We start from the raw sequence: 25,702 nt of genomic DNA on the forward strand, positions 1-25,702 counted from the left end.
CAGATCCTGAGTTACCTGGTTGCCAGTGACCGTCTGTGTGCGCTGGGCTACGAAGAGGCTCAGGTGGAGGAGGCCATGGAGATGTTCCAGAACTGTGAGAGCAAGGTGAGCTTCTCAATACGTAGAGCAAGGTGAGCTTCTCAATACGTAGAGCAAGGTGAGCTTCTCAATACGTAGAGCAAGGTGAGCTTCTCAATACGTAGAGCAAGGTGAGCTTCTCAATACATATTCTAAAGGATTCTACATCTTCTAAATTATTGAATATGAATTCCATTTCTGTTTCTGCTAATATCACTCCATAATATCAAAGCAACTGCAATTTCTTGCTGTGAAAGTATTGGGTCAGGTTTCCCGGACACAGATGAAGGGCTCTATATATTTTTAACATTTATTTTACCTTAAATGACTTGCCTAGTTAAATAAAGAACACATTCTTATTTGCCTAGAAACAGTGGGTTAACTGCCTTGTTCAGGGGCAGAATGACAGATTTTTACCTTGTCAGCTCGGGGGATTCGATCTTGCAGCCTTTCGGTTACTAGTCCAACGCTCTAACCACTAGGCTACTTGCCGCCCCAATAGGCTACTTTCCGCCACCTATTCAAGCTGAAGCATTACAGATTCCATGATAGAAAGGTAAAGATAATTTTCCGATTGCGCGCCGACATAAGCAGTGTTTACCTTGAATGCAGTCTCCGCTAATGCGGGAACACTGCCTTTACATTTCCATCACGCCGTAGAGCTGAACTTCCGCGATGTGGAATGAATATGGTACAGAGGTAATATGTACATGTAGGTAGAGTTACAGTGACTATGCATAGATAATAAACAGAGAGTAGCAGCAGCGTAAAATATGGGTCTGGGTAGCCCTTTAATTAGCTATTCAGCAGACTTATGGCTTGGGGGTAGAAGCCTTTTGGACCTAGACTTGGCGCTCTGGTACCATTTGCCGTGCTGAAGCAGAGAGAACAGTCTATGACTCTATGACTCCTTCCTCTGACACCACCTGGTATAGAGGTCCTGGATGGCAGGAAGCTTGGCCCCAGTGATGTACTGGACCGTACACACTACTCTCTGTAGTGCCTTGCGGTCGGAGGCCGAGCAGTTGCCATACCAGGCAGTGATACAACCAGTCAGGATGCTCTCGATGGTGCAGCTGTATAATTTTTTTGAGGATCTGAGGACCTATGACAAATCTTTTCAGTCTCCTGAGGGGGAATAGGCTTTGTCGTGCCCTGTTCACGACTGTCATAATGTGCTTGGACCATGATAGTTTGTTGGTGATGTGGACACCAAGGAACTTCAAGGTGTTAAGAAGCCTTCTGGACCTAGACAATCAGATCCACTTTAGCAAACATCCACAAAAAATCTTGTGAATTTATAAAGCCCTTTTTACATCAGCAGATGTCACAAAGTGATTATACAGAAACCCAGCCTAAAACCCCAAACAGAAAGCAATACAGATGTAGAAGCATGGTGGCTTGGAAAAATTCTCTAGAAAGGCAGGAACCTAGGAAGAAACCTAGAGAGGAACAAGTCTCTGAGGAGTGGCCAGTCCTGTTCTCGCTGTGCCGGGTGGAGATTATAAGAGTACATGGCCATTAAGGCCAGATCGTTCTTCAAGATGCTCAAAACTTCATAGATGACCAGCAGGGTCAAATAATAATCACAGTGGTTGTAGAGGATGCAACAGGTCAGCACCTCAGGAGTAAATGTCAGTTGGCTTTTCATAGCCAAGCATTCAGAGGTCGAGACAGCAGGTGCGGTAGAGAGAGAGAGGGAGGGAACAGGTCAGGGTTCAGTCAGGATAGCCACAGGCAAAATAGCAGAAACTGGATCAGCAGCACGACCAGGTAGATTGGGGACAGCCAGGAGTCACACAGGACACCAGAGAAGACAGGATCATTTCACCAGATATGACAGACTGACCCTAGCCCCTCAGCACATAGATTATTGCAGCATAGATACTGGAGCCTGAGACGGGGGTTGGGGGAAACTGTGGCCCTGTCCGACGTTACCCCCCGGACAGGGCCAACCAGGCAAGATATAACCCCACCCACTTTGACAAGCACATCCCTCACACCACTAGAGGGATATCAACAAACCATCAACTTACTACCCTGAGACAAGGCTGAGTATAGCCCACGAAGATCTCCTCCACCGCACGAACCTGAGGGGGCGCAGAACCAGACAGGAAGATCACGTCAGTAACTCGACCCACTCAAGTGGAGTATAGTGAAAAAAGCCTGGCAGGATGTGACGCACCCCTCCTAGGGACGGCATGGAAGAGCACTAGTAAGCCAGTGACTCAACCCCCGTAATAGGGTCACAGGCAGAGAATCCCAGTGGAGAGAGAGGAGCTGGCCAGGCAGATACAACAAGGGTGGTTCCTCACTCCAGCGCCTTGCCGTGGCTATATACAGGGGGTACCAGTACAGAGTCAATGTGTGGGGGCACCGGTTAGTCGAGGTAATTGCGGTAATATATACATGTAGGTAGAGATATTAAAGTCACTTTTGCATAGATAATAACAGAGAGTAGCAGCAGCGTGGAGGGGGGGGGGGCAGTGCAAATAGTCTGGGTAGCCATTTGATTAGATTTTTAGTAGTCTTATGGCTTGTGGGTAGAAGCTGTTTAGAAGCCTCTTGGACCTAGACTTGGCGCTCTGGTACAGCTTGCCGTGCGGTAGCAGAGAGAACAGTCTATGACTAGGGAGCTGGAGTCTTTGACAATTTTTAGGGCCTTCCTCTGACACCGCCTGGTATAGAGGTCCGGGATGGCAGGAAGCTTGGCCCCAGTGATGTACTGGGCCGTTCGCACTACCCTCTGTAGTGCCTTGGTGCAGCTGTAGAACCTTTTGAGGATCTGAGGCCAAATCTTTTCAGTCTCCTGAGGAGGAATAGGTTTTGTTGTGCCCTCTTCATGACTGTCTTTGTGTGCTTGGACCATGTTAGTTTGTTGGTGATGTGGACACCAAGGAACTTGAAGCTCTCAACCTGCTCCACTACAGCCCCGTCGATGAGAATGGGGATGTGCTCGGTCCTCCTTTTCCTGTAGTCCACAATCATCTCCTTAGTCTTGATCACGTTGAGGGAGAGATTGTCCTGGCACCACATGGCCAGGTCTCTGACCTCCTCATTTAATGCTGTCTCATCGTTGTTGGTGATCAGGCCTACCACTGTTGTGTCATCGGCAAACTTAATGATGGTGTTGGAGTCTGGCCTTGCCTGGCCGTGCAGTCATGAGTGAACAGGGACTACAGGAGGGGCACTCCCCCAGAGGGGCCCCCATGTTGAGGATCAGCGTGGCGGATGTGTTACCTACCCTTACCACCTGGGGGCGGCCCTTCAAGAAGTCCTGGATTCAGTTGCAGAGGGAGGTGTTTAGTCCCAGGGTCCTTAGCTTAGTTATGAGCTTTGAGGGCACTATGGTGTTGAACGCTGAGCTGTAGTCAATGAATAGCATTCTCACATAGGTGTTCCTTTTGTCCAGGTGTGAAAGGGCAGTGTGGAGTGCAATATAGATTGCATCATCTGTAGATCTGTTGGGGCGGTATGCAAATTGGAGTGGGTCTAGGGTTTCTGGGATAATGGTGTTGATGTTAGCTATGACCAGCCTTTCTAAGCACTTCATGGCTACAGATGTGAGTGATACGGGTTGGTAGTCATTTAGGCAGGTTACCTTAGTGTTCTTGGGCACAGGGACTATGGTGGTCTGCTTGAAACATGTTGGTAGCCAGTGTAGTGAGGCGCAACTTTTGGTTCTTGTCAAGATTCTAGCAGCCGTATTTACCACTAACTGAAGTTTATTTAGTGCTTTATCCAGGTAGCCCGGAGAGTATAGCATTGCAGTAGTCTAATCTAGAAGTGATAATAGCATTGATTAGCTTTTCTGCATCAAAACGTTTCAGGTTTTTGCAATGTTACGAAAATGGAAAAAAACTGCCCTTGAAATATTATTGATATGTTTGTCAAAAGAGAGATCAGGCTCCAGAGTAACGCTGAGGTCCTTCAAAGTTTTATTTGAAACGACTGTATAACCATCAAGATTGTCAGATCAAACAGCAGATCTCTTTGTTTCTTGGGACCTAGAACTAGCATCTCTGTTTTGTCCGAGTTTAAAAGTAAAACATTTGCCGCCATCCACTTCCTTATGTCTGAAACACAGGCTTCCAGGAGAGGCAATTTTGGTGCATCACCATGTTTCATCAAAATGGACAGCTGTGTGTTGTCCGAATAGCTGTGAAAGTTGACATTGTGTTTCCGAATGACATCACCAAGAGGTAGAATATATAGTGAAGACAACAGTGTTCCTAAAACGGAACTTTGTCAGAGGACAAACCATCCACAGAGACAAACTGATAACTTTCTGACAGATAAGATCTAAACCAGGCAAGAACTTGTCTGTGTAGACCAATTAAGGTTTCCAATCTCTCCAAAAGAATGTGGTGATCGATGGTATCAAAAGCAGCACTAAGGTCTAGGAGCACGAGGACAGATCCTTGGTCTGACGACATTAAAAGGTAATTTACCACCTTCACGAGTGTGGTCTCAGTACTATGAGGAGGTCTAAAACCAGACTGGAGCATTTCGTATTAATTAGTTCTTCAGGAAGGCAGTGAGTTGCTGTGCAACAGCTTTTTCAAAACATTTTGTGAGGAATGGGAGATTCGATATAGGCCAATAGTTTGAAGAAAGATCTGGGTCAAGGTTTGGCTTTTTCAGGAGAGGCTTTATTACTGTTTGGTACACATCCAGAGGATAGGGAGCCATTTATTATGTTCAACATATGAGGGCCAAGCAAAAGAAGTAGCTCTTTCAGTACTTTAGTTGGAATAGGGTTCAGTAGGCAGCTGGAAGGTTTAGAGGCCATGACTATTTTCGTGAATGTGTCGAGAGATTCAGGATTAAAAAACTTGAGTGTCTGCAGACTCAGGACAACTGAGTTTTTGAGAAATATATAGATTCAAAGAGGAGTCCATAATTTGCTTTCTAATGATCATGATCTTTCCGTTGAAGAAGTTCATGAATTCATCACTGTTGAATTGAAAGCTATTCTCTCTCGGGGAATGCTGCTTTTTAGTTAGCTTTGCGACAGTATCAAAAATAAATGTTGGATTGTTTTTATCCTCCTCCATCAGGCTGGAAAAGTAGGCTGATCGAGCAGCAGTGAGGCCTCTTCGACATTGCACGGTACTGTCTTTCCAAGCTAGTCAGAAGACTTCCATTTTGGTGGAGTGCCATTTCCATTCCAATTTTTTGGAAGCTTGCTTCAGTGCTCAGGTATTTTCTGTATAGCAGGGAGGTAACTTCTTTAGACAAATGTTTTTTGTTTTTAGAGGTGCGACTGCATCTAGGGTATTACGCAAGGTTGAATTTAGATCCTCTGTTAGGTGGTTAACTGATTTTTGTAGTCCGACATCCTTGGGTAGGTGGAGGAAGTCTGGAACGGCATCTAGGAATCTTAGGGTTGTCCGAGAATTTATAGTGCAGCTTTTGATAATACTTGGTTGGGGTTTGAGCAGATTATTTGTTGCGATTGCAAACATAATAAAATGGTGATCCAGGATTATGAGGAAAAACATTTATATTGACAATATTTCATCCACCGCTCAAAACTAGATCCAGGGTATGACTGTGTTAATGCGTAGATCCGGAGACATGTTGGACAAAACCCACTGAGTCAGTGGTGGCTCCGAAAGCCTTTTGGAGTGGGTCTGTGGACTTTTCCGTGTGAATATTGAAGTCACCAAAAATGTGAATATTTCCTGCCATGACTACAAGGTCCAATCGGAATTCAAAGTAGAGTTTCCTCTGTTTCTGATCCTTTTTTAGAAGGGAACTCAGCTTTTGTAAATTGTTAATTGACAGTCCTTCTCACATTCTCTGTCAATGTAGACCTCCTTCCTGCTGCTAAATAGATTATGACTAGAAGCTCAAAAGACGAAAACACTTGTCTTTTTTTGTCAACTGAAATTTTCTTTCCGAAATTCTAGCAACACCTCCTACTGCGGGATGCGTGGGGGATATGGTCACTAGTGTAACCAGGAGGAGAGGTCTCATTTAACACAGTAAATTCATCAGGCTTAAGCCATGGTTCAGTCAGGCCAATCACATCAAGGTTATGGTCAGTGATTATGACTGACTATGACTGCTTTGGAAGTGAGGGATCTAACGTTAAGTTGTCCTATCTTGAAATGTGAGATATTATAACAATCTCTTCCAATAATGGCAGGAAATGGAGGAGGTCTTTATTCCAGTGAGATTTCTAATGCGAACACTGCCATGTTTAGTTTTGATCGACCTAGATCGAAGCACAGACACGGTCTCAATGGGGATAGCTGAGCTGACTACACTGACTGTGCTAGTGGTAGACACCACTAAGCTGGCAGGCTGGCTATCTCATTGTGGAACTATAGGAGTTAGAGTCCTGTCTATGTTGATAAATAAGATGAGAACGCCCCTCAAGCTTGGATGGAGTCCGTCAGTCCTGAGCAGGCCAGGCTTGGCCCTGTTTGTGGGGGAATCCCAGAAAGAGGGCCAGTTATCTACACATTCTATCTTTTGGGAGGGTCAGAAAACAGTTTTCAACCAGCGATTGAGTTGTGCAAGTCTGTTGTAGAGCTCATCACTCCCCCTAAATGGGAGGGGGGCAGAGACAATTACTTGATGCCAACACATCTTTCTAGCTAAGTTACACTCTGAAGTTATGTTGCGCTTGGTGACCTCTGACTGTTTCATCCAAACATCGTTGGTGTTGACATGGATAACAATATCCCTGTACAGTTGTGGCCAAAGTTTTGAGAATGACACAAATATTAATATTTCCACAGAGTTTGCTGCTTCAGTGTCTTTAGATATTTTTGTCAGATGTTACTATGGAATACTGAAGTATAATTACAAGCATTTCATAAGTGTCAAAGGCTTTTATTGACAATTACATGAAGTTGATGCAAAGAGTCAATATTTGCATTGTTGACCCTTCTTTTTCAAGACCTCTGCAATCAGCCCTGGCATGCTGTCAATTAACTTCTGGGCCATATCCTGACTGATGGCAGCCCATTCTTGCATAATCAATGCTTGGAGTTTGTCAGAATTTGTGGGTTTTTGTTTGTCCACCTGCCTCTTGAGGATTGACCACAAGTTCTCAATGGGATTAAGGGCTGGGAGTTTCCTGGCCATGGACCCAAAATATCGATGTTTTGCACTTAGTTATCACTTTTGCCTTATGGCAAGGTGCTCCATCATGCTGGAAAAGGCATTGTTCGTCACCAAACTCTTCCTCGATGGTTGGGAGAAGTTGCTCTCGGAGGATGTGTTGGTACCATTCTTTATTCATGGCTGTGTTCTTAGGCAAAATTGTGAGTGAGCCCACTCCCTTGGCTGAGATGCGACCCCACACATGAACATGAATGGTGTCAGGATGCTTTACTGTTGGCATGACACAGGACTGATGGTAGCGCTCACCTTGTCTTCTCCGGACAAGCTTTTTTCCAGATGCCCCAAACAATTGGAAAGGGGATTCATCAGAGAAAATGGCTTTACCCCAGTTCTCAGCATTCCAATCTCTGTACCTTTTGCAGAATATCAGTCTGTCCCCGATGTTTTCCCTGGAGAGAAGTGGCTTCTTTGTTGCCCTTCTAGACACCAGGCCATCCTCCAAAAGTCTTCGCCTCACAGTGCTTGCAGATGCACTCACACCTGCCTGCTGCCATTCTTGAGCAAGCTCTGTACTGGCGGTGCCCCGATCCCGCAGCTGAATCAACTTTAGGAGACGGTCCTGGCGCTTGCTGGACTTTCTTGGGCGGCCTGAAGCCTTCTTCACAACAATTGAACTGCTCTCCTTGAAGTTCTTGATGATCCGATAAATGGTTGATTTCGGTGCAATCTTACTGGCAGCAATATCCTTGCCTGTGAAGCCCTTTTTGTGCAAAGCAATGATGACAGCACGTGTTGCCTTACAGGTAACCATGGTTGACAGAGGAAGAACAATGATTCCAAGCACCACCCTCCTTTTGAAGCTTCCAGTCTGTTATTCGAACTCAATCAGCATGACAGAGTGATCTCCAGCCTTGTCCTCGTCAACACTCACACCTGTGTTAAACTCTTACATCTAGACATTCCGCTAGCGGAACACCTGCTCCAATATCCAATGATGGGCGTGGCGCGAAATACAAAGTCCTCGAAAATCCGAAAACTTCCATTTTTCAAACATATGACTATTTTAGACCATTTTATAGACAAGACTCTCCTTTATCTAACCACACTGTCCGATTTCAAAAAGGCTTTACAGCGAAAGCAAAACATTAGATTATGTCAGCAGAGTACCCAGCCAGAAATAATCAGACACCCATTTTTCAAGCTAGCATATAATGTCACAAAAAACAAAACCACAGCTAAATGCAGCACTAACCTTTGATGATCTTCATCAGATGACACTCCTAGGACATTATGTTATACAATACATGCATGTTTTGTTCAATCAAGTTCATATTTATATCAAAAAACAGCTTTTTACATTAGCATGTGACGTTCAGAACTAGCATTCCCACCGAACACTTCCGGTGAATTTACTAAATTACTCACGATAAACGTTCACAAAAAACATAACAATTATTTTAAGAATTATAGATACAGAACTCCTTTATGCAATCGCGGTGTCCGATTTTAAAATAGCTTTTCGGTGAAAGCACATTTTGCAATATTCTGAGTAGATAGCCCGGCCATCATGGCTAGCTATTTTGACACCCACCAAGTTTGGTACTCACCAAACTCAGATTTACTATAAGAAAAATTGGATTACCTTTGCTGTTCTTCGTCAGAATGCACTCCCAGGACTTCTACTTCAATAACAAATGTTGGTTTGGTTCCAAATAATCCATAGTTATATCCAAATAGCGGCGTTTTGTTCGTGCATTCAAGACACTATCCGAAGGGTAAAGAAGGGTGACGCGCCCGGCGCGTTTCGTGACAAAAAAATTCAAAATATTCCATTACCGTACTTCGAAGCATGTCAAACGCTGTTTAAAATCAATTTTTATGCGATTTTTCTCGTAAAAAAGCGATAATATTCCGACCGGGAGTCGTTGTTTTCGTTCAAAGACTGAAAATGAAAACATGGAGTCTTCTCATGCACGTGCCCCCAGTCTCATTGTTCTCAGATCGACCACTATCCAAATGCGCTACTGTTTTTCAGCCATGGCCTGCAAAGTCATCATTCAACGTTCTGGCGCCTTCTGAGAGCCTATGGGGGCGTTAGAAAATGTCACGTTATGCCAGAGATCCCCTGTTTTGGATAGAGATGATCAAGAAGGCCAATAAATGGTCAGAGAGGGCGCTTCCTGTTTGGAATCTTCTCAGGTTTTGGCCTACCAAATGAGTTCTGTTATACTCAGACACCATTCAAACAGTTTTAGAAACTTTGGAGTGTTTTTTATCCAAAGCTAATAATTATATGCATATTCTAGTTTCTGGGCAGGAGTAATAATCAGATTAAATCGGGTACGTTTTTTATCCGGCCGTGAAAATACTGCCCCCTATCCATAACAAGTTAACGATAGAATCACTGACATGATGTCAGCTGTTCCTTTTGTGGCAGGGCTGAAATGCAGTGGAAATGTTTTTTAGGGATTCATTTCATTTGCATGGCAAAGAGGGACTTTGCAATTAATTGCAATTCATCTGATCACTCTTAATAACATTCTGGAGCATATGCAAATTGCCATCATACAAACTGAGGCAGCAGACTTTGTGAAAATTAATATTTGTGTCATTATCAAACCTTTTGGTCACGACTGTACCATCAACAGTCCCAGTTTTAGCCAACACCGTCTTCAGATTAGCCTTTACGTTGGTAGCCCTGCTCCCTGGTAAACAATGTATGATATTTTTGAATTCTCATATTGCGGGAAATGGAGTCGTCAATGACTAGTGTTTTCAATTAGTCAGAGCTAGTGGTGGGAGGCTTCGGAGGCTCAGACCCCGTAACCGGTGGAGGAGAGACCTCAGAAAGCTAGGGCTCTGACTCCGACTCATTGCTTAGTGGGAAAAACTTTCAACCCATTTCCATCGACTGAATGAGAGACACTGAGCATACCGACAACATTTCTTTCTAGAAGCCATGAGGAGATTGTCCGGCTGTGGGGACAGTGCAGGGGGATTAACACTACTACCTGTATTTACTGGTGGCACAGATGCTGTATCATCCTTTCCTATACATAAATTGCCCTTGCCTAATGATTGCGTCTGAACCTGGGCTTGCAACTTGGCTATCCTCACCATAAGGTGATAGTTCTCCTGTATATTAAGAGTACAACTACTGCAATGAGAAGGTATAATGTGACTTTTCTTTTTCTTATTTGGGGGAAGGTGTAGGGCGGAGCAGGTCCTGCCAGGGTTGCCAGGTCTAGCTAGAATTTCTCACCTAATGACCGCTCAAACCCTGGCCAAAAGGCTTGAAAATTAGCCCAATATTTTTTTCACAGCAAGAGAGGAGTTTCCATATTTAGACAATTAAGCCTTTTTCCATAACGTTATCGAGCCAATTATGGAAGGAATATCGTAGTAACTCGTAACGACGTTAGAAGCAAAATTAGGTTATCCTCAAAATAATCATTCTTGCGAGCTATGACATGAGAAAAGATAATTCGCCCTTATTAAACTCGCCAGATCATTTTCCATCAATGGAGGGCGATTTAACTCACTTGACTGCTATGATTAAGCAATAAGGCACACAGGGGTATGGTATATGGCCAATATACCACAGGCTTTGTAAATACATTTGATTGATTGATTGATTGATTGATCCAGGCACTTCGCTAAGGGCTGTTCTTACGCATGACACAACACGGAGTGCCTGGATACAGCCGTTAGCCGTGGTATATTGGCCATATACCACAAACCCCCGGGGTGCTTTATTGCTATTATAAACTGGTTACCAATGTAATTAGAAGAGTAAGAAGTCATTTTTTTGTCATACCCCTGGTATATGGTCTGATATACCACGACTTTCAACCAATCAGCATTCAGGGCTCGAACCAGGTTTATAATTGTAAATAACTATATATATCCAACAGAGTTTGAGTGATGAAAGTTGGACAGATAATTTCAAAATCTCTGAAATGTTTGCTATTTTCTGGCACTTGTGCTGTTATTATGTGCCAGATATTAAGACTACAAACCGTTATAAATGGCCCATTTGCAAGATGGACTTGTTATTTCAATAGGCTACAGATAAAAATCTGGGTTTATGATTGTAATTCAATTTTGCCATGGTTTGCTTAGATAAAGGCAGGTAGCCTATAGCCCCTGATAGGCCTACATCTAATTTCAGATAGCCTGCAGTAGCCTAGCCTCTACAGGATCGGTGTCCCGACCTCGGGAAGGTTGAGCTAACGTAGGCTAATGCGATTAGCATGAGGTTGTAAGTAACAAGAATATTTCCCAGGACAAAGACATATCTGATATTTGCAGAAAGCTTAAATTCTTGTTAATGTAATTGCACTGTCCAGTTTACAGTAGCTATTACAGTGAAATAACACCATGCTATTGTTTGAGGAGAGTGCACAGTTATGAACTTGAAAATGTATTAATAAACCAATTAGGCACATTTGGGCAGTCTTGATACAAAATCTGGAACAGAAATGCAATGGTTCATTGGATCAGTCTAAAACTTTGCACATACACTGCTGACATCTAGTGGCCAAAATATAAATTGTGACTGGGCTGGAATAATACATTATGGCCTTTCCCTTGCACTTCAAAGATGATGGTACATTTTTTTTTAAATACATGTTTTTTCTTTTTCTTCAGATCTAATGTGTTATATTCTCCTACATTAATTTCACATTTCCCCAAACTTCAAAGTGTTTCCTTTGAAATGGTATCAAGAATATGCATATCCTTGCTTCAGGTCCTGAGCTACAGGCAGTTAGATTTGGGTCATTTTAGGCGAAAATGTAATAAAAGCTGTGGATCTTTAAGAGGTTCTAGACATGACGTAGGCTAGATGTGAACTGAAAACATTTAGCAGCTTGCTAGTTCAAATGAACATACTCATTTATTCAACATGAATAGGTAGGCTAGACGATTGAAGTGCTTGTTTCCCAATAGCCTGCTGGAATAGGCTACTGAGGATGAGGTCATAATTTCAATCACTGAATAAAATATTAATGATATGTATATGAACTGAATACGCTTGTCAACAACAGCCAGTGTTTTAAAAAAAAAAAAATTACCTGTAGCCTAATCTGACTACTGTTATCTTTGATCTAATGGTTCTAACAACTGATCGGCAATAATGATTAAGCTTTGATAACTTCCAATGTAATTAACTAAACATGTCATTAATTATTGCATAACAACACAAGGCTACAACAACAAACTGAAGTTATAGGCTATTTATTCAAGTGTTTTGCCAACTCAAGGTAGGCTACACAAATTGATTTGCAATGACTCCAGTGATATCTTCATTTCAACATATGTATTGTATCAAATGGTAGCCTACAATGGCCTATGAATGAATAATCTACTTGATGGCCAACGGAGGCAAATGTGTCATTCTCCACATTTAATGTCAGTTTCATTGAGGACTTTTCCCCATAAAAAGAACCACGTGTGGGAGTTCCATAACTTCAATTTAAAATTTCCACTCGGAAAGCCCCCAAAACCCAAGAACGGAGCATGCATTAAACACTTCGCTTGATACCGTTTTCTTTAAGCAAAGTCAACATTAGAATGCAGTTTAATCCACCTCCGAGGGTATTTATGTAATGCGCTCTAGCGCGCCCAAAGTCGTTTTCCAGTGCTCTGTCTCCGTTATTTCTTGATGTGCGTCAATTCTACCGTATTAATATGTTTTATGGAAATAGGTGTCTCCATAATGACAAATCTAAATAACCTACATACAACTGGTTAAAACTTGTCATGACGTGCGCACATGCATCTCCCTCTCCTCTCGCTCAAATTACTCGCCAATGACTGTAGTGTTCTCTCAACACACTCACCCCTCCGTATCTCCCCAACACTCACCCAGCAACAGCCTGCCTCACTGCCTGACAGTCAGCAGCAGGTGACAGTGAATTATATATTTTTTTATAAATGACATGGCGGCCGCGGTGCAACTTAAAAAATAGCTCAAAAAACCCGCAACCCTCGACCAATACATTTTCACCAGCCACTTCGTTTTCTAAGTAGCCCAAATTCCAGGAAAACCACACTGGGTCCTGCAAATCTATGTCTAGATAATGTGTCCGAGGTGAAACAGTTTAATAAAAAACAAATGGCGTGTGAGAACAAAACTAAGACCTTGGTAAACTTGTTAAATACAGAGTTTGGTTAAATAGTTATTAAGAGTAAAAAGCATAGCGAATGTTTTGGCGGTATCGGAGGTGGAAATACGTTAGAGTTGTCAAATCCATACCAAAACCAGACATTGCCATTGGCTGCCATGACTCGCATTAACAGAAATCCCATGCAGCCTTGTTTACACGTTTGAACACTAGAATGTGAAATGTGATCTACACCTCGATTAGGATGATAGAAATCCTCATTATTTAATTTCATGATTTTTCAATTTGAGAATATTTATATAGCCAACACTGGGGCGTGTGTGGCTTTGCGACAATGACACAATAGCAGCTGCTCACCGATTTGATAGTTTTACATCACAACATCCATTATGCAGGTGTCTGCTATCGCTTGATCAGGTTAAATCTAGAAGCCTAAGCCTGTTCTTTGGACAAAAAGCACTTTCAATAGAAAAGGCTACTCTCCTCGATGTTATCCTCACAAATAATCCCGATAGGTATCAGTCTGGTGTTTTCTGTAATGACCTTAGTGATCACTGTTTTACAGCCTGTGTTCGTAATGGCTGCTCAGTGAAACGACCTGTCCTGATTTGTCGTAGACACTTGCTAAAAAACTTTAATGAGCAAGCCTTCATTCATGACCTGGCCTCTGTAAATTGGTATAGAATCAGTTTGATCCCCTCTGTCGAAGATGCTTGGACCTTATTTTTTTTATATTTTCAGTGGTATTGTTACCAAACACGCCCCCATAAAGAAAATTTGAATTAAAAACAAGTTCAGCCCCTGGTTCGACCGTGATCTTGCAGAGTTACTCCACCTCAAGAATTGCATTTGGCGAAAGGCTCGGCACACGCATACTCAGGCTGACTGGTTCTCGTTCAGGCAAATGAGAAATAAGTGCACCCAGGCTATCTGGAAGGCCAAAGTTAGTTCCTTTAAGGAGCAGTTCTCTCTCTGTGGGTCTAACCCCAAGAAGTTATGGAAAATGGTTAAAGACCTAGAGAATAAACCCTCCTCCTCACAGCTGCCCATGTCCCTAAATGTTGATGATGTGGTTGTTACTGACAAGAAGCACATGGCTGAGCTCTTTAATCACCACTTCATTAAGTCAGGATTCCTACATGGCTCAGCCATGACTCCTTGCCCATCCAACATCTCCAAATCCATTCTAATGCTACTATCCCCGATGCTTCTCCCTCTTTTTCCCCCACTACAAAGTTTCTCCCTGCAGGCAGTCACTGAGACCGAGGGGCTAAAGGAGCTCCTCAAACTTGACCTCAAAAAACATCTTCTTTAAGGTTGCTGCCCCTATCATCGCCAAGCCTATCTCCGACCTTTTAACCAGTCTCTCCTCTCTGGGGAGGTTCCTATTGCTTGGAAGGCAGCCACGATTCATCCTTTATTTAAAGGGGGAGATCAAGCTGATCCTAACTGTTATAGGCCTATTTCTATTTTGCTCTGTTTATCAAAAGTGTTGGAAAAACCTGTCAATAATCAACTGACTGGCTTTCTTGATGTCTATAGTATTCTCTCTGGTATGCAATCTGGTTTCCGCTCAGGTTATGGATGTGTCACTGCAACCTTAAGGGTCCTCAATGATGTCACCATTGCCCTTGATTCTAAGCAATGTTGTGCTGCTATTTTTATTGACTTGGCCAAAGCTTTTTATACGGTAGAACATTCCATTCTTGTGGGCCGGTTAAGGAGTATTGGTGTCTCTGAGGGGTCTTTGGCATGGTTTGCGAACTACCTCTCTCAAAGAGTGCAGTGTATAAAGTCAGAAAATCTGCTGTCTCAGCCACTGCCTGTCACCAAGGGAGTACACCAAGAATCGATCCTAGGCCCCACGCTCTTCTCAATTTACATCAACAATATAGCACAGGCAGTAGGAAGCTCTCTCATCCATTTATATGCAGATGATACAGTCTTATACTCAGTTGGCCCCTCCCTGGATTTTGTGTTAAATGCTCTACAACATCTCCTGCCATGTCACTGATGCATCATGAAACGGTATTGTTTGATGAAGACATTGTCTGTATAGTTTTTTGGGCCTTTTCCCCCAGCATTGTCCCAGCCATATCCGCGGTAGCAGGAAGAATTAAGTCCTCCACAATAGCATGGGGCTTGCCTGTCCTAGCCACTCAGTAGCTCACCATATAAGATGCTTCTTGCCCCTTCTTACTAATAGTATCTGTTGCTTTTATACATGTCTTACTACTCGTCGTCTTAATTCTCGCTCAAAAAACTCCTGTGGCTTATTTTTCAAATTGCCATGTTTTGTTTCTGAATGTCTGCGCAAGAGTGAAGGTTTCATCGAGTTGTGAGATAGTACTTTTGCACATATAACACACTGTGGCTGATGAAAGGCACTACTCCCAATATAAGCGAACCCCAAATAAATGTAGTTCTCATCATATTTGCGCCTCTTCGATGGTCCAACGTCCCCGTCTGTTGTTCGGTACTTTCCCTGGTAAGGGGGCAGTAGCTCTTCGGCTGCATCAGATTCACAACTGTCAGTGTCCATGCTAGCTGGGCTAACAACACATGTAGAATTACTGATGCTAGCATTGGATGTGCTCATGGAAGCAGAACAACTTGTCGTCGACAGGTGCAGGTGTAGCACTAGTAGCAGTACTACCAGTAGACCTAGTATGTGTCTCTATGGAAACGGGCCTTACTTTTTTTAACCATTTATCAATTTTCGAGTAAACGGAATGAGCAGCAGCTGTGTTTGGCTACATACGGACCGTTAGTGAAATTCCCGCGAGAGAGTAACGATTAACGTGATTGGATGTTAATTGTTTGACTAGGCTACCTGTATTTGACAACACTAGTTGGTTTAATTTTATTTTTGGCAGTGAAACAAGGCTAGGCGAGAAAAAAACCTCACCCAAATGTATAGCCCCGACTGTATGGACTGTTTATAAAAAAATAAAAACATTATAATATTATTTTACACTTAAAAATAAATGTGAATCACATTTTTATTTGGCGTACCCCAGTTTGAGAATACCTGCTCTATTGTAATCTCTCCTCTTTCACCCCAGCTGCCAAACTAACCCTGATTCAGATGACCATCCTACCCATGCTAGATTACGGATACATAATTTATAGATTGGCAGGTAAGGGTGCTCTCGAGCGGCTAGATGTTCTTTACAATTCGGCCAATGTTCCTTATAGGACACATCACTGCACTCTATACTCCTCTGTAAACTGGTCATCTCTGTATATCCGTCGCAAGACCCACTGGTTGATGCTTATTTATAAAAACCTCTTAGGCCTCACTCCCCCCTATCTGAGATATCTACTGCAGACCTCATCCTCCACCTGTTCTGCCAGTCACATTCTGTCAAAGGTCTCCAAAGCACACATATCTGGGTCGCTCCTCTCAGTTCGCTGCAGCTAGCGAGTGGAACGAGCTACAACAAACACTCAAATTGGACAGTTTTATCTCAATCATGGATACTCTTACTGACAGTTGTCGCTGCTTCGCGTGATGTATTGTTGTCTCTACCTTCGTGCCCTTTGTGCTGTTGTCTGTGCCCAATAATGTTTGTACCGTGTTGTAATGTGTGGCTGCCTTGCTATGTTGTCTTAGGTCTCTCTTGTCGTGATGTGTGTTTTGTCCTATATTTATAATCCCAGCCCCCTGTCCCCGAAGGAGGCCTTTTGGTAGGCCGTCATTATGAATAAGAATTTGTTAACTGACTTGCCTTGTTAAAGGTTAAAAAATGGTTTCTTTATTCCAAGACTAGGCATAAACTGGGTAGGGGAAACCAGCCCATAAATGCAAAATCTTGCAAACGTTAATTACATTGTTTAATGCCACTCCATAATGAATTCTTATTCCAGGCTGGTGAATTCCTGCAGCTCCTGGCTCAGTTCAATGAGATGGGCTTCCAGCAGAGTGCCATCAAAGAGGTTCTACTGGTCCACGAGAACCACAGGGAGAGGGCCCTGGAGGATCTCATGACACAGCACAACTAATGGCTGTTATACCAGAGGTTCTACTGATCCACGAGAACCACAGGGAGAGGGCCCTGGAGGATCTCATGACACAGCACAACTAATGGCTGTTATACCAGAGGTTCTACTGATCCACAGGGAGAGGATCTCATGACCCAACGGAGGGCTCTTTTCATTTCTAAATTTGAGGGCAATGTTTCCGTGTGAGCAGAGATCGCATTCACGGTAAACGCTGCAGATGTCGGCTTAATAGGAAAATACCATTATACCGCTGAGAAGTTATGGAGATAAATGTGCAGCAATATAGTGAACTTTTACTGGGTCATGTTCAGTAGGGCACACCGTAGCAGAACATTTTGAAACAAAACAAGTGTGGCAGTCCGTTTATGAACACAGCCATGGGTTTTACTCCATCAGAATATAGATTCAAAAGATATGATGGATTATTGATTTGCAAGTAAACATTTTCACCCCGTTGCCTTGACTTTTTCACTTGCATTCACAATAATACTGTAAAAACATTAAGACAACAGAAATAGATGCTCATTTGGAAACATTTAATTACGGTTTGCAAATCACCAACAGTCAAGGAGTTTGACAATGTGATGTCACATTGGTACCCCCCCCCAAAAAATGGAAAAGGTGACTATTTAAATGTAGTGTAAAGTCAATGATCATTATTTGCTACAAGCCCTCATAAGAATATTAAGTACCAACATGGAGAATTTTTTTTTAATCATTGGAGTGTTATAGAAAGGATGTTAAACGTTTAATGAAAACTGTTTTTCCATAGGTCTAGCAAGTCCTCCCAACATTTCATTCAGCTCATAGATCAGAGAAGCTTAAAAATCAAGAAGAAAGAATATAATACAAATCTTCTGACAAATGAGTAGAGTATGAGTTCAGTACATTCAGTAGGTGTTGACATCTCCATCTAGACATGTAGAAATGGGACACAGACAATATAAACGGTGATAAAACTGGAAGACTTGAGGCCAGAAAGTACAGTTCAGAGCCCTCAGAGAGACGGAGGATTCAGGTTCAGAGCCCTCAGAGAGATGGAGGATCACGGCAGTAGCTCAGAGATGGAGGATTCAGGATCACAGCAGTAGCTCAGAGCCCCTCAGAGAGATGGAGGATTCAGGATTACAGCAGTAGTTCAGAGATGGAGGATTCAGGATCACAACAAGTGAAACCTCAGCAGAGCTAGAAGAACATTTGAGCTGAGAGACGTGCAAGTTTCTGTTCTGATATCATTGCAGTTACATTCAGTAGGTGTTAACAGATTTCCTTCATCTGGACATGCAGAAATGGACCAGGACAGAAACCGTGAAACTCAGATGATTCAGGGACAGGTGTGGTTCTGTCTGATCCTTCAGCTCAGAGACGAGTGTCAGTAGAATTCAGATGTCCTGTCTTGACGTTAGATTTGGAAGCTTTTGAGAGATCTCGCTGTGGAGGAGAATAAAGATACTAATACAGAAGCATACATACTGGTCCTGCACATTACATGAGGACAAAACACAAGAACACAGGAAGGAAAATCTGTCTTGGAGAAGGTAAGTGGAAAAATATAGATTTGTTTTGAATGGAACATCCCTTTAACTTCCCATGCAGTGTGCAAAAAACCCCCAGAAGTTTATTATAAATGTGAAGGATAGAAGACACAGAATAACATGGCTGGGTGACAATAGTTTAACCAAAAACCTTGTGTTTAAAGTCAACATGAAAACCCAGCAACACAGCCCAGTTCAACAGTGTACGTTTGATCGTCAATAAAAATGTGAATATTGTTCCTCACAAGATGGTTAGGCCAAACGAACCGGACCAGGCTCTCGGTTGCACTCCGTTAGTCAAAGCTGAAAAGTAGGTGCAACTTAGCATGGTGAGCCTCACTGTTACGATGTTAAATAAAAATGTCCATTCATACAGACCTGGTAATGGCGGTGGATTCAATGTTGACAAAATCCTATGAGACTCCCGATCACGGCCGGTTGTGATCGAACCAGGGTCTGTAGTGACACCTCTAGCAGTGCCTTAGACTGCTGCGCAACTTATAACACTAATATGTGAGAACAAGTGTTTAATTTTGGTGTTATAATAAGGTTGGTAGAAACATTGGAAATCTGTTGCAGCTAAAGTCGACAACAAAATCCACAATGCAATGCTCTATGGGCTGGTTGGCTAGCTAGCAAATGTAGCTACACACATTAATACCAAAGACAAGATCAGCATGTAACGTAGCTAGTTAGTGCAGTTTGTTTAGGCGATTTTACAGCTATCAATTTAGGAGTCTACAATCTCACCATGTTCAACCTGCAGATCGATGCGCCTCAGAGTGGAATCTAACATTCACAACGGCATTTGTACTTTGTACATTACAAATCTTTTCCGAGATGAGAGAATTAACTTGCCATATGTAATATATCGTGACATTATGTACTTTCGAGGAAAATAGGCACATTTCCAGCCATATACACTGACATTGAGATTGCGTTGACGATTAATTTAGCAACCACGTGACGCGATTGGTCAGCAGTCTGCTGGGTGGGGCGTTATATGGTCCTTTATTCAATAATATCTCTGGCAACAAGTAATGCAGCCCGGCAGACAAATAGGAAAAATGTGCTAGACCCTCTAAAATTACACATTGATGTATTTTTTTATTTAACTAGGCAAGTCAGTTAAGAACCAAATTCGTATTTACAATGACGGCCTACCCCGGCAACGCTGGGCCAATTGTGCACCGCACTACGGGACTCCCAATCACAGCCAGATGTGTGACAGCCTGGATTCGAACCAGGGACTGTAGTGACACCTCTTGTACTGAGATGCAGTACATTAGACAGCTGCGCCACTCGGGAGCCCGATAAAGAATATCGCCAAAAAAATATGATCAATGTCTCATTGGATAGAAGACATCTTCCCGAGGTTTGACATCGGCCAGTATTGAAATCTGACATGTATGATCGACGTTTTAACGATCTAAACGTCGTATTCCTATTAACTTCCAGTGTAGAGAGAGACTTTATCACTGTGGTACGATAATACAGGATGGATTTCTGCCTGCTTGAACACCAATAACTCAGATACACATGAAATGACCCAAGGAATCGATAGAACATCAACTCAGAGATGCACAAAAACAACATCGAAAATGGGTGAATCTTTCCTTTAAGTGTATAAGACTGGTGCAATTCTCTCACTGTACAGACATACATCTCTGACTGGATTGTGTGTTGCTGGGTTTATGATTGGCCGGTAGGTGATGACCTAGGGAAATTACCGAAAATTCCGAATAGGTGCTGGCCACAGAGTTAACGGTGATGTTACAGCGTGAGGCAGGGGTTCTTAACACACCGCTCAGAGCCGTGCCGTTCAGGTGGGAGATGTTCTCCTTGTTGCGTTCCACTGTGCGGGGGGTTCTTCCAACACGACCAGGGGTCCTCAGAGGAATCTGGGGGGGGGGGGTGTTAGTGTTCTCTGTAAGCAGACAGGTATAATAGGGTCTGTTACTTGTTTTAAGCATGTATGAGTCATGTTGTCACCATGTTTCCCTCTTCAACTGACTCAACATGGATGTTATTTAGACTGGATCATTATGAGATGACAAGGAAAAACAAAACACTGTCGGTGATGATCCTACCATGCTGACATTCGTAGGTGGTCTGAGGACCGGGGACTAACCATGCTGACAGTCGTAGGTGGTCTGAGGACCGGGGACTAACCATGCTGACAGTCGTAGGTGGTCTGAGTACCGGGGACTATCCTTGCTGGCAGACATGGGTGGTCTGAGGACCGGGGACTAACCTTGCTGGCAGACATGGGTGGTCTGAGGACCGGGGACTGGCACATGGTTCCTCCGAAGGCAGAGCGTAAAGTGCTGTTAGGAGTAGAACTGGACATACTGCTTGTGGCATTCAGCTGGGGAAAGGAGAAAAGGACAATTCACACATTGCTCCGTTTTCAACCCAGACTAGACATTATGGTTGTTGAGGAGGAACTGCCCCTCACTACCTTCAGGCTCTGCTCAAACCCTACATCCTAAGCCGATCAATCTGTTCTGCCACCTCTGGTCTCTTTGCCCTCCCACCCAGTCAGCCCAGTCCAAGCGCTTCTCTGTCTTGGCACCCCAATAGTGTAACCAGCTTCCCCCTGAAGCTAGGCCAGCAGAGTCCCTTGCCCATCTTCTGGAAACCCTACCTCTTCAAAGAGTATCTTAAATAATACCACAGTACCGCCCCCCCCTTCCTCATTGGTGTCAAATCAACTGGTTTACCTTTCTTGCTTTGCCGGGCGTAGGTGTCTCTGCAAGGCGTCTTTTGGAGGGGGTTCGTTGAGCAGTACCATATAGCAGGTCTTGTTCGATCTGCTGGTTCTTCTTCAGTTGCTGTTTGTTTCACAGATCACAGTCAGTATTCTCATTGGAACCAGATTCACTCTTTACTAGGAAACACTGGAAATAGTCCTTCGTAGTTAAGATTTGTCTGTTTGAATCGCAACCTTTTCCCCCCCTCCCCACTCTTCCTAGAATAAATCACTGATCTGATTATGACATGATTAGTGAAAGCTGTGCCGAGGAGACTTTGATTTCAATCTCATCAATGTCTATCTAATCAAGTGAGATCAGTGATTGCCTAAAAGGGAGGAAGGAAGCACATTAAAAGCACCCAAACAGGGCTGTTTGTCTCATCGAAAAGCATTGAAACAGGGCCGTCTGTCTCATCTTACTCTCTCATTCTTCTCCCTCTCCTTCTCCAGCCGCAGTAGTTCCCACTGCTCCTGTACATACTGGAGGAAGCGCTGTCCGTTAACCAGGAACTCTCTGTACTGCTCCTCCTCCCATAGGTTTATCTGGGTCTTCAGGCTCTTCTCCAACTGGAACACATGAGAGAACATGCTTCAAGTTAATGTGCCCCTCTTTAATGGATCCTGAGGTGTCACAATAAAAACACAGAAATATAGAACCAAGATAAATCCTAAAGATATAGGCTACATAAAGAAAAACAGGCCAGCTATTCAGGTCAGAGAGCCTGTGGGTAGAGAAATAACCAATTAACATTACAATCTGATTCATTTTTTTTAATAAAAAACACTACTTAGCCTCACCTTTGGCAGGCTTTTCTGCAGGTCAGCCCTCTGCTTCTCCTCTTTAAGAAGGTTCCCTCCTCGGTTGTTAAATCTAGAAGGATCCGTTGCCTTTTTCTGTGGAGAATTCAACCATGTCTTGACAAATACAGTTACTTGAGAAACACACCTGAAACTCATGAGTCAGTGGAAAAGTGAAGGGTGGGGTTCAGCGTGATGACAGATGTAAGGTGATGTCACAATATACACAAAACATACTGAGATTAAAGATTTGAATTCATATTCCTCACAACAACAACAAAAAGTGCTCACCTCCAGTTGTAGGAACAGAGTCCAGCTGTCTTGCCACCTGGTTACTCCTTCAAACAGCTCCCTGTGGTCCTCGTAGTGCTTCTTCAGACTGAGGAGCTCCTCCTGGTGTAGGTTCAGCATCTCCTCAGTGTAGTCATCTGAGGGAATAAAGTATCAGTTTATCATTTATCTAGCAATTTTAGTAGAGGACATGTGTTCACATGTTCAGTAGTCACCAAAATGGAAGACAACTGACAAAGGTGGGTACTACCTGGACTATTGTCTAATAAGAAACACCATTTTTTTTGGGGGGGGGGTTCAGTTGCAAAACGTTTTTCTATGATGTACCAAATGAACACCACCCGGTACATTACATTCGTAACCCAGTAGTACATTCCAATCAAAACACATACTACGATACTGTATTTACAAACAACAACTGACCACCATAGTAGGGTGTGAAGGCTTGTCTCTGCTCCAGGCTGTAGTAACACCTCTCCCAGAACAGAGCCACCTCAGCCCTGATGTCTTCTATCACATTCCTCATGTTCTTGATCTTCAGCTGCTCCAGACGTCGGCACTCAGCTTGTAACTGGGGGAAGAAATAAAAACAAACAAAAACTTAATGATTCACTCAATTCAGAACATTCACTCGGCTGAGTAAGATTTCCCAAAGTATTCATTACACATGTTAAATAAAGTCGGACCTAGGGTTTGTCATAGGCATTCTAAAAGGCAGTCCTTGCAAATGCAAAACGTTTAAAAATTGTAATAAGGGGCTGGATAGGTATAGCGTAGTGCTGGAGGTTCCACCACATTGTTTCCACTTTACAGACCTACCAAACAAGAATTGTGTAGGGTTGCAAAATTCCAGTAACTTTCCCATAATTCCCTAGTTCTCCAGAAATTCTGGTTGGAAGATTCCTGGAATCAGGAGGGAATAAGCAGGAAAACCGGAATCCTCCAACCAGAATTTCTGGAAAAATGTAGAATTTTGGGAAAGTCACCAGAATTTTTTACAACCTTAAATGTTAAACTCACAGCATCCATGTTCTTTTTCCTGGACTGGCCCATGTGATCTGACATGCCATCCCTCTCCTCCTGGGGCACCTGCAGCCTCTCCCACAGCTCCTGGATCTTAGTGCGGTAGGAGCTACACACTAGCTCGTTCTCCGTCTTACGATCCTCCAGCTGAGAATAACACAACAATAAAGTATGGTCAGGTGTTGTTTTGATGGACAAATGGGCTTCTGTGTTACATTTGTAAACATTTATCTGATCGTTATGTAGATGTATCAAATACCACCCAACGAGAGTGAAAACATCCCAAGAGAAAGTTTAAACTAAAACAACGCAAGCCTAAAAACAGTCAGAAATTGCTCTTACAATATCAACATTTTATTAGTCACATGCGCCGAATACAACAAGTGTAGACCTTACAGTGAAATGCTTACTTACGAGTCCCTAAACAACAATGCAGTTAAAAAAATACAGATAAGAATAAGAAATAAAAGTAACACGCAATTAAAGAGCAGCAGTAAAATAACAATAGCGAGACTATACACAGGGGGGTACCGGTACAGAGTCAATGTGTGGAGACACCGGTTAGTTGAGGTAATATGTACACGTAGGTAGAGTTATTAAGTGACTATGCATAGATGATAACAGAGAGTAGCAGCGGTGTAAAGGGGGTGAGGGCAATGCAAATAGTTTGGGTAGCCATTTGATTAGATGTTCGGGAGTCTTATGGCTTGGGGGTAGAAGCTGTTTAGAACCTAGACTTGGCGATCCGGTACCACTTGCCATGCTGTAGCAGAGAGAACAGTCTATGACTAGGGCGGCTGGAGTCTGACAATTTTTAGGGCCTTCCTCTGACACCACCTGGTATAGAGGTCCTGGATTGCAGGAAGCTTGGCCCCAGTGATGTACTGGGCCGTCCTCACTACCCTCTGTAGTGCCTTGCGGACGGAGACCAAGCAGTTGCCATACCAGGCGGCGATGCAACCAGTCAGGATGCTCTCGATGGTGCAGCTGTAGAACATTGAGGATCTGAGGACCCATGCCAAATCTTTTCAGTCTCCTGAGGGGGAATAGGTTTTGTCATGCCCTCTTCACGACTGTCTTGGTGTGCTAAGACCATGTTAGTTTGTTGGTGATGTGGACGACAAGGTACTTGAAGCTCTCAACCTGCTTCACTGCAGCCCCGTCAATGAGAATGGGGGCGTGCTCAGTCCTCTTTTTCCTATAGTCCACAATCATCTCCTTTGTCTTGATCACATTGAGGGAAAGGTTGTTGTCCTGGCACCACACGGCCAGGTCTCTGACCTCCTGCCTATAGGCTGTCTCGTCGTTGATCAGGCCTACCAATGTTGTGTCCTCGGCAAACTTATATGATGGTGTTGGAGTCGTGCCTGGCCATCCAGTCATGAGTGAACAGGGAGTACAGGAGGGGACTGAGAACGCACCCCGAGGGGCCGTGTTGAGGATCCCCTCGTCTTACCAGATGCCGCCGTTCTATCTTGCCGGTACAGCGTATAACCAGTCAGCTGTATGTTGATAGTGTCGTCATTCAGCCACGTCTCCGTGAAGCATAAGATATGACAGTTTTGAATGTCCTGTTGGTAGTTTAATCTTCCTCGTAGTTCATTGATTTTATTCTCCAAACATTGCACGTTTGCTAGCAGAATGGAAGGAAGTGGGGGTTTATTCGATCGCCTACAAATTCTCCAAAAGGCAGCCCGCCCTCTGGCCCCTTTTTCTCTGCCTCCTCTTCACGCAAATCATGGGGATCTGGGCCTGTTCCCGAGAAAGCAGTATATCATTCACGTCTGACTCGTTAAAGGAAAAAAAGGATTCTGCTAGTCCGTGGTGAGTAATCGCAGTCCTGATGTCCAGAAGTTATTTTCGGTCATAAGAGACAGTAGCGGCAACATTACGCACAAAATAAGTAAAACAAATAAGTTAAACAATGCAAAAAAAACAACAAAAAAACAATAGGTTGGGGACACGTAGAACGTCAGCCTCTTCTCCTGCGCCATTGTACTCAATATGGC

At 43.4% G+C, this 25,702-nt stretch overlaps 1 protein-coding gene and 1 long non-coding RNA gene across 4 annotated transcripts in view; one reads left to right on the forward strand and one right to left on the reverse strand.

Moving 5' to 3' along the window:
• LOC106584749 (uncharacterized) lies at positions 1–17,964 on the forward strand. The gene is made up of 2 exons (XR_001323817.2): positions 1–105; positions 17,157–17,964. It is a non-coding gene; the product is annotated as an uncharacterized lncRNA (long non-coding RNA).
• The window catches only part of LOC106584748 (protein regulator of cytokinesis 1), an 11,849-nt gene continuing 3,959 nt past the window's right edge, over positions 17,813–25,702 (reverse strand). For 2 of the 3 annotated variants that reach the window (XM_045706414.1, XM_014170289.2), the window contains exons 6-14: positions 23,691–23,840; positions 23,094–23,241; positions 22,671–22,807; positions 22,380–22,475; positions 22,002–22,148; positions 21,550–21,660; positions 21,081–21,194; positions 20,557–20,727; positions 17,813–18,722 (exon numbers count right to left, since the gene is read on the reverse strand). In XM_045706414.1, coding sequence (XP_045562370.1) covers positions 18,651–18,722; positions 20,557–20,727; positions 21,081–21,194; positions 21,550–21,660; positions 22,002–22,148; positions 22,380–22,475; positions 22,671–22,807; positions 23,094–23,241; positions 23,691–23,840 — 1,146 coding nt within the window. In that variant the 3' untranslated portion in view covers positions 17,813–18,650. The remainder of the gene's footprint in view (positions 18,723–20,556; positions 20,728–21,080; positions 21,195–21,549; positions 21,661–22,001; positions 22,149–22,379; positions 22,476–22,670; positions 22,808–23,093; positions 23,242–23,690; positions 23,841–25,702) is intronic. The other variant, XM_014170290.2, reaches the window with a different exon arrangement.

This window comes from Salmo salar, chromosome ssa23, assembly GCF_905237065.1.
Source record: "Salmo salar chromosome ssa23, Ssal_v3.1, whole genome shotgun sequence".
NCBI classification, from domain to species: domain Eukaryota; kingdom Metazoa; phylum Chordata; class Actinopteri; order Salmoniformes; family Salmonidae; genus Salmo; species Salmo salar.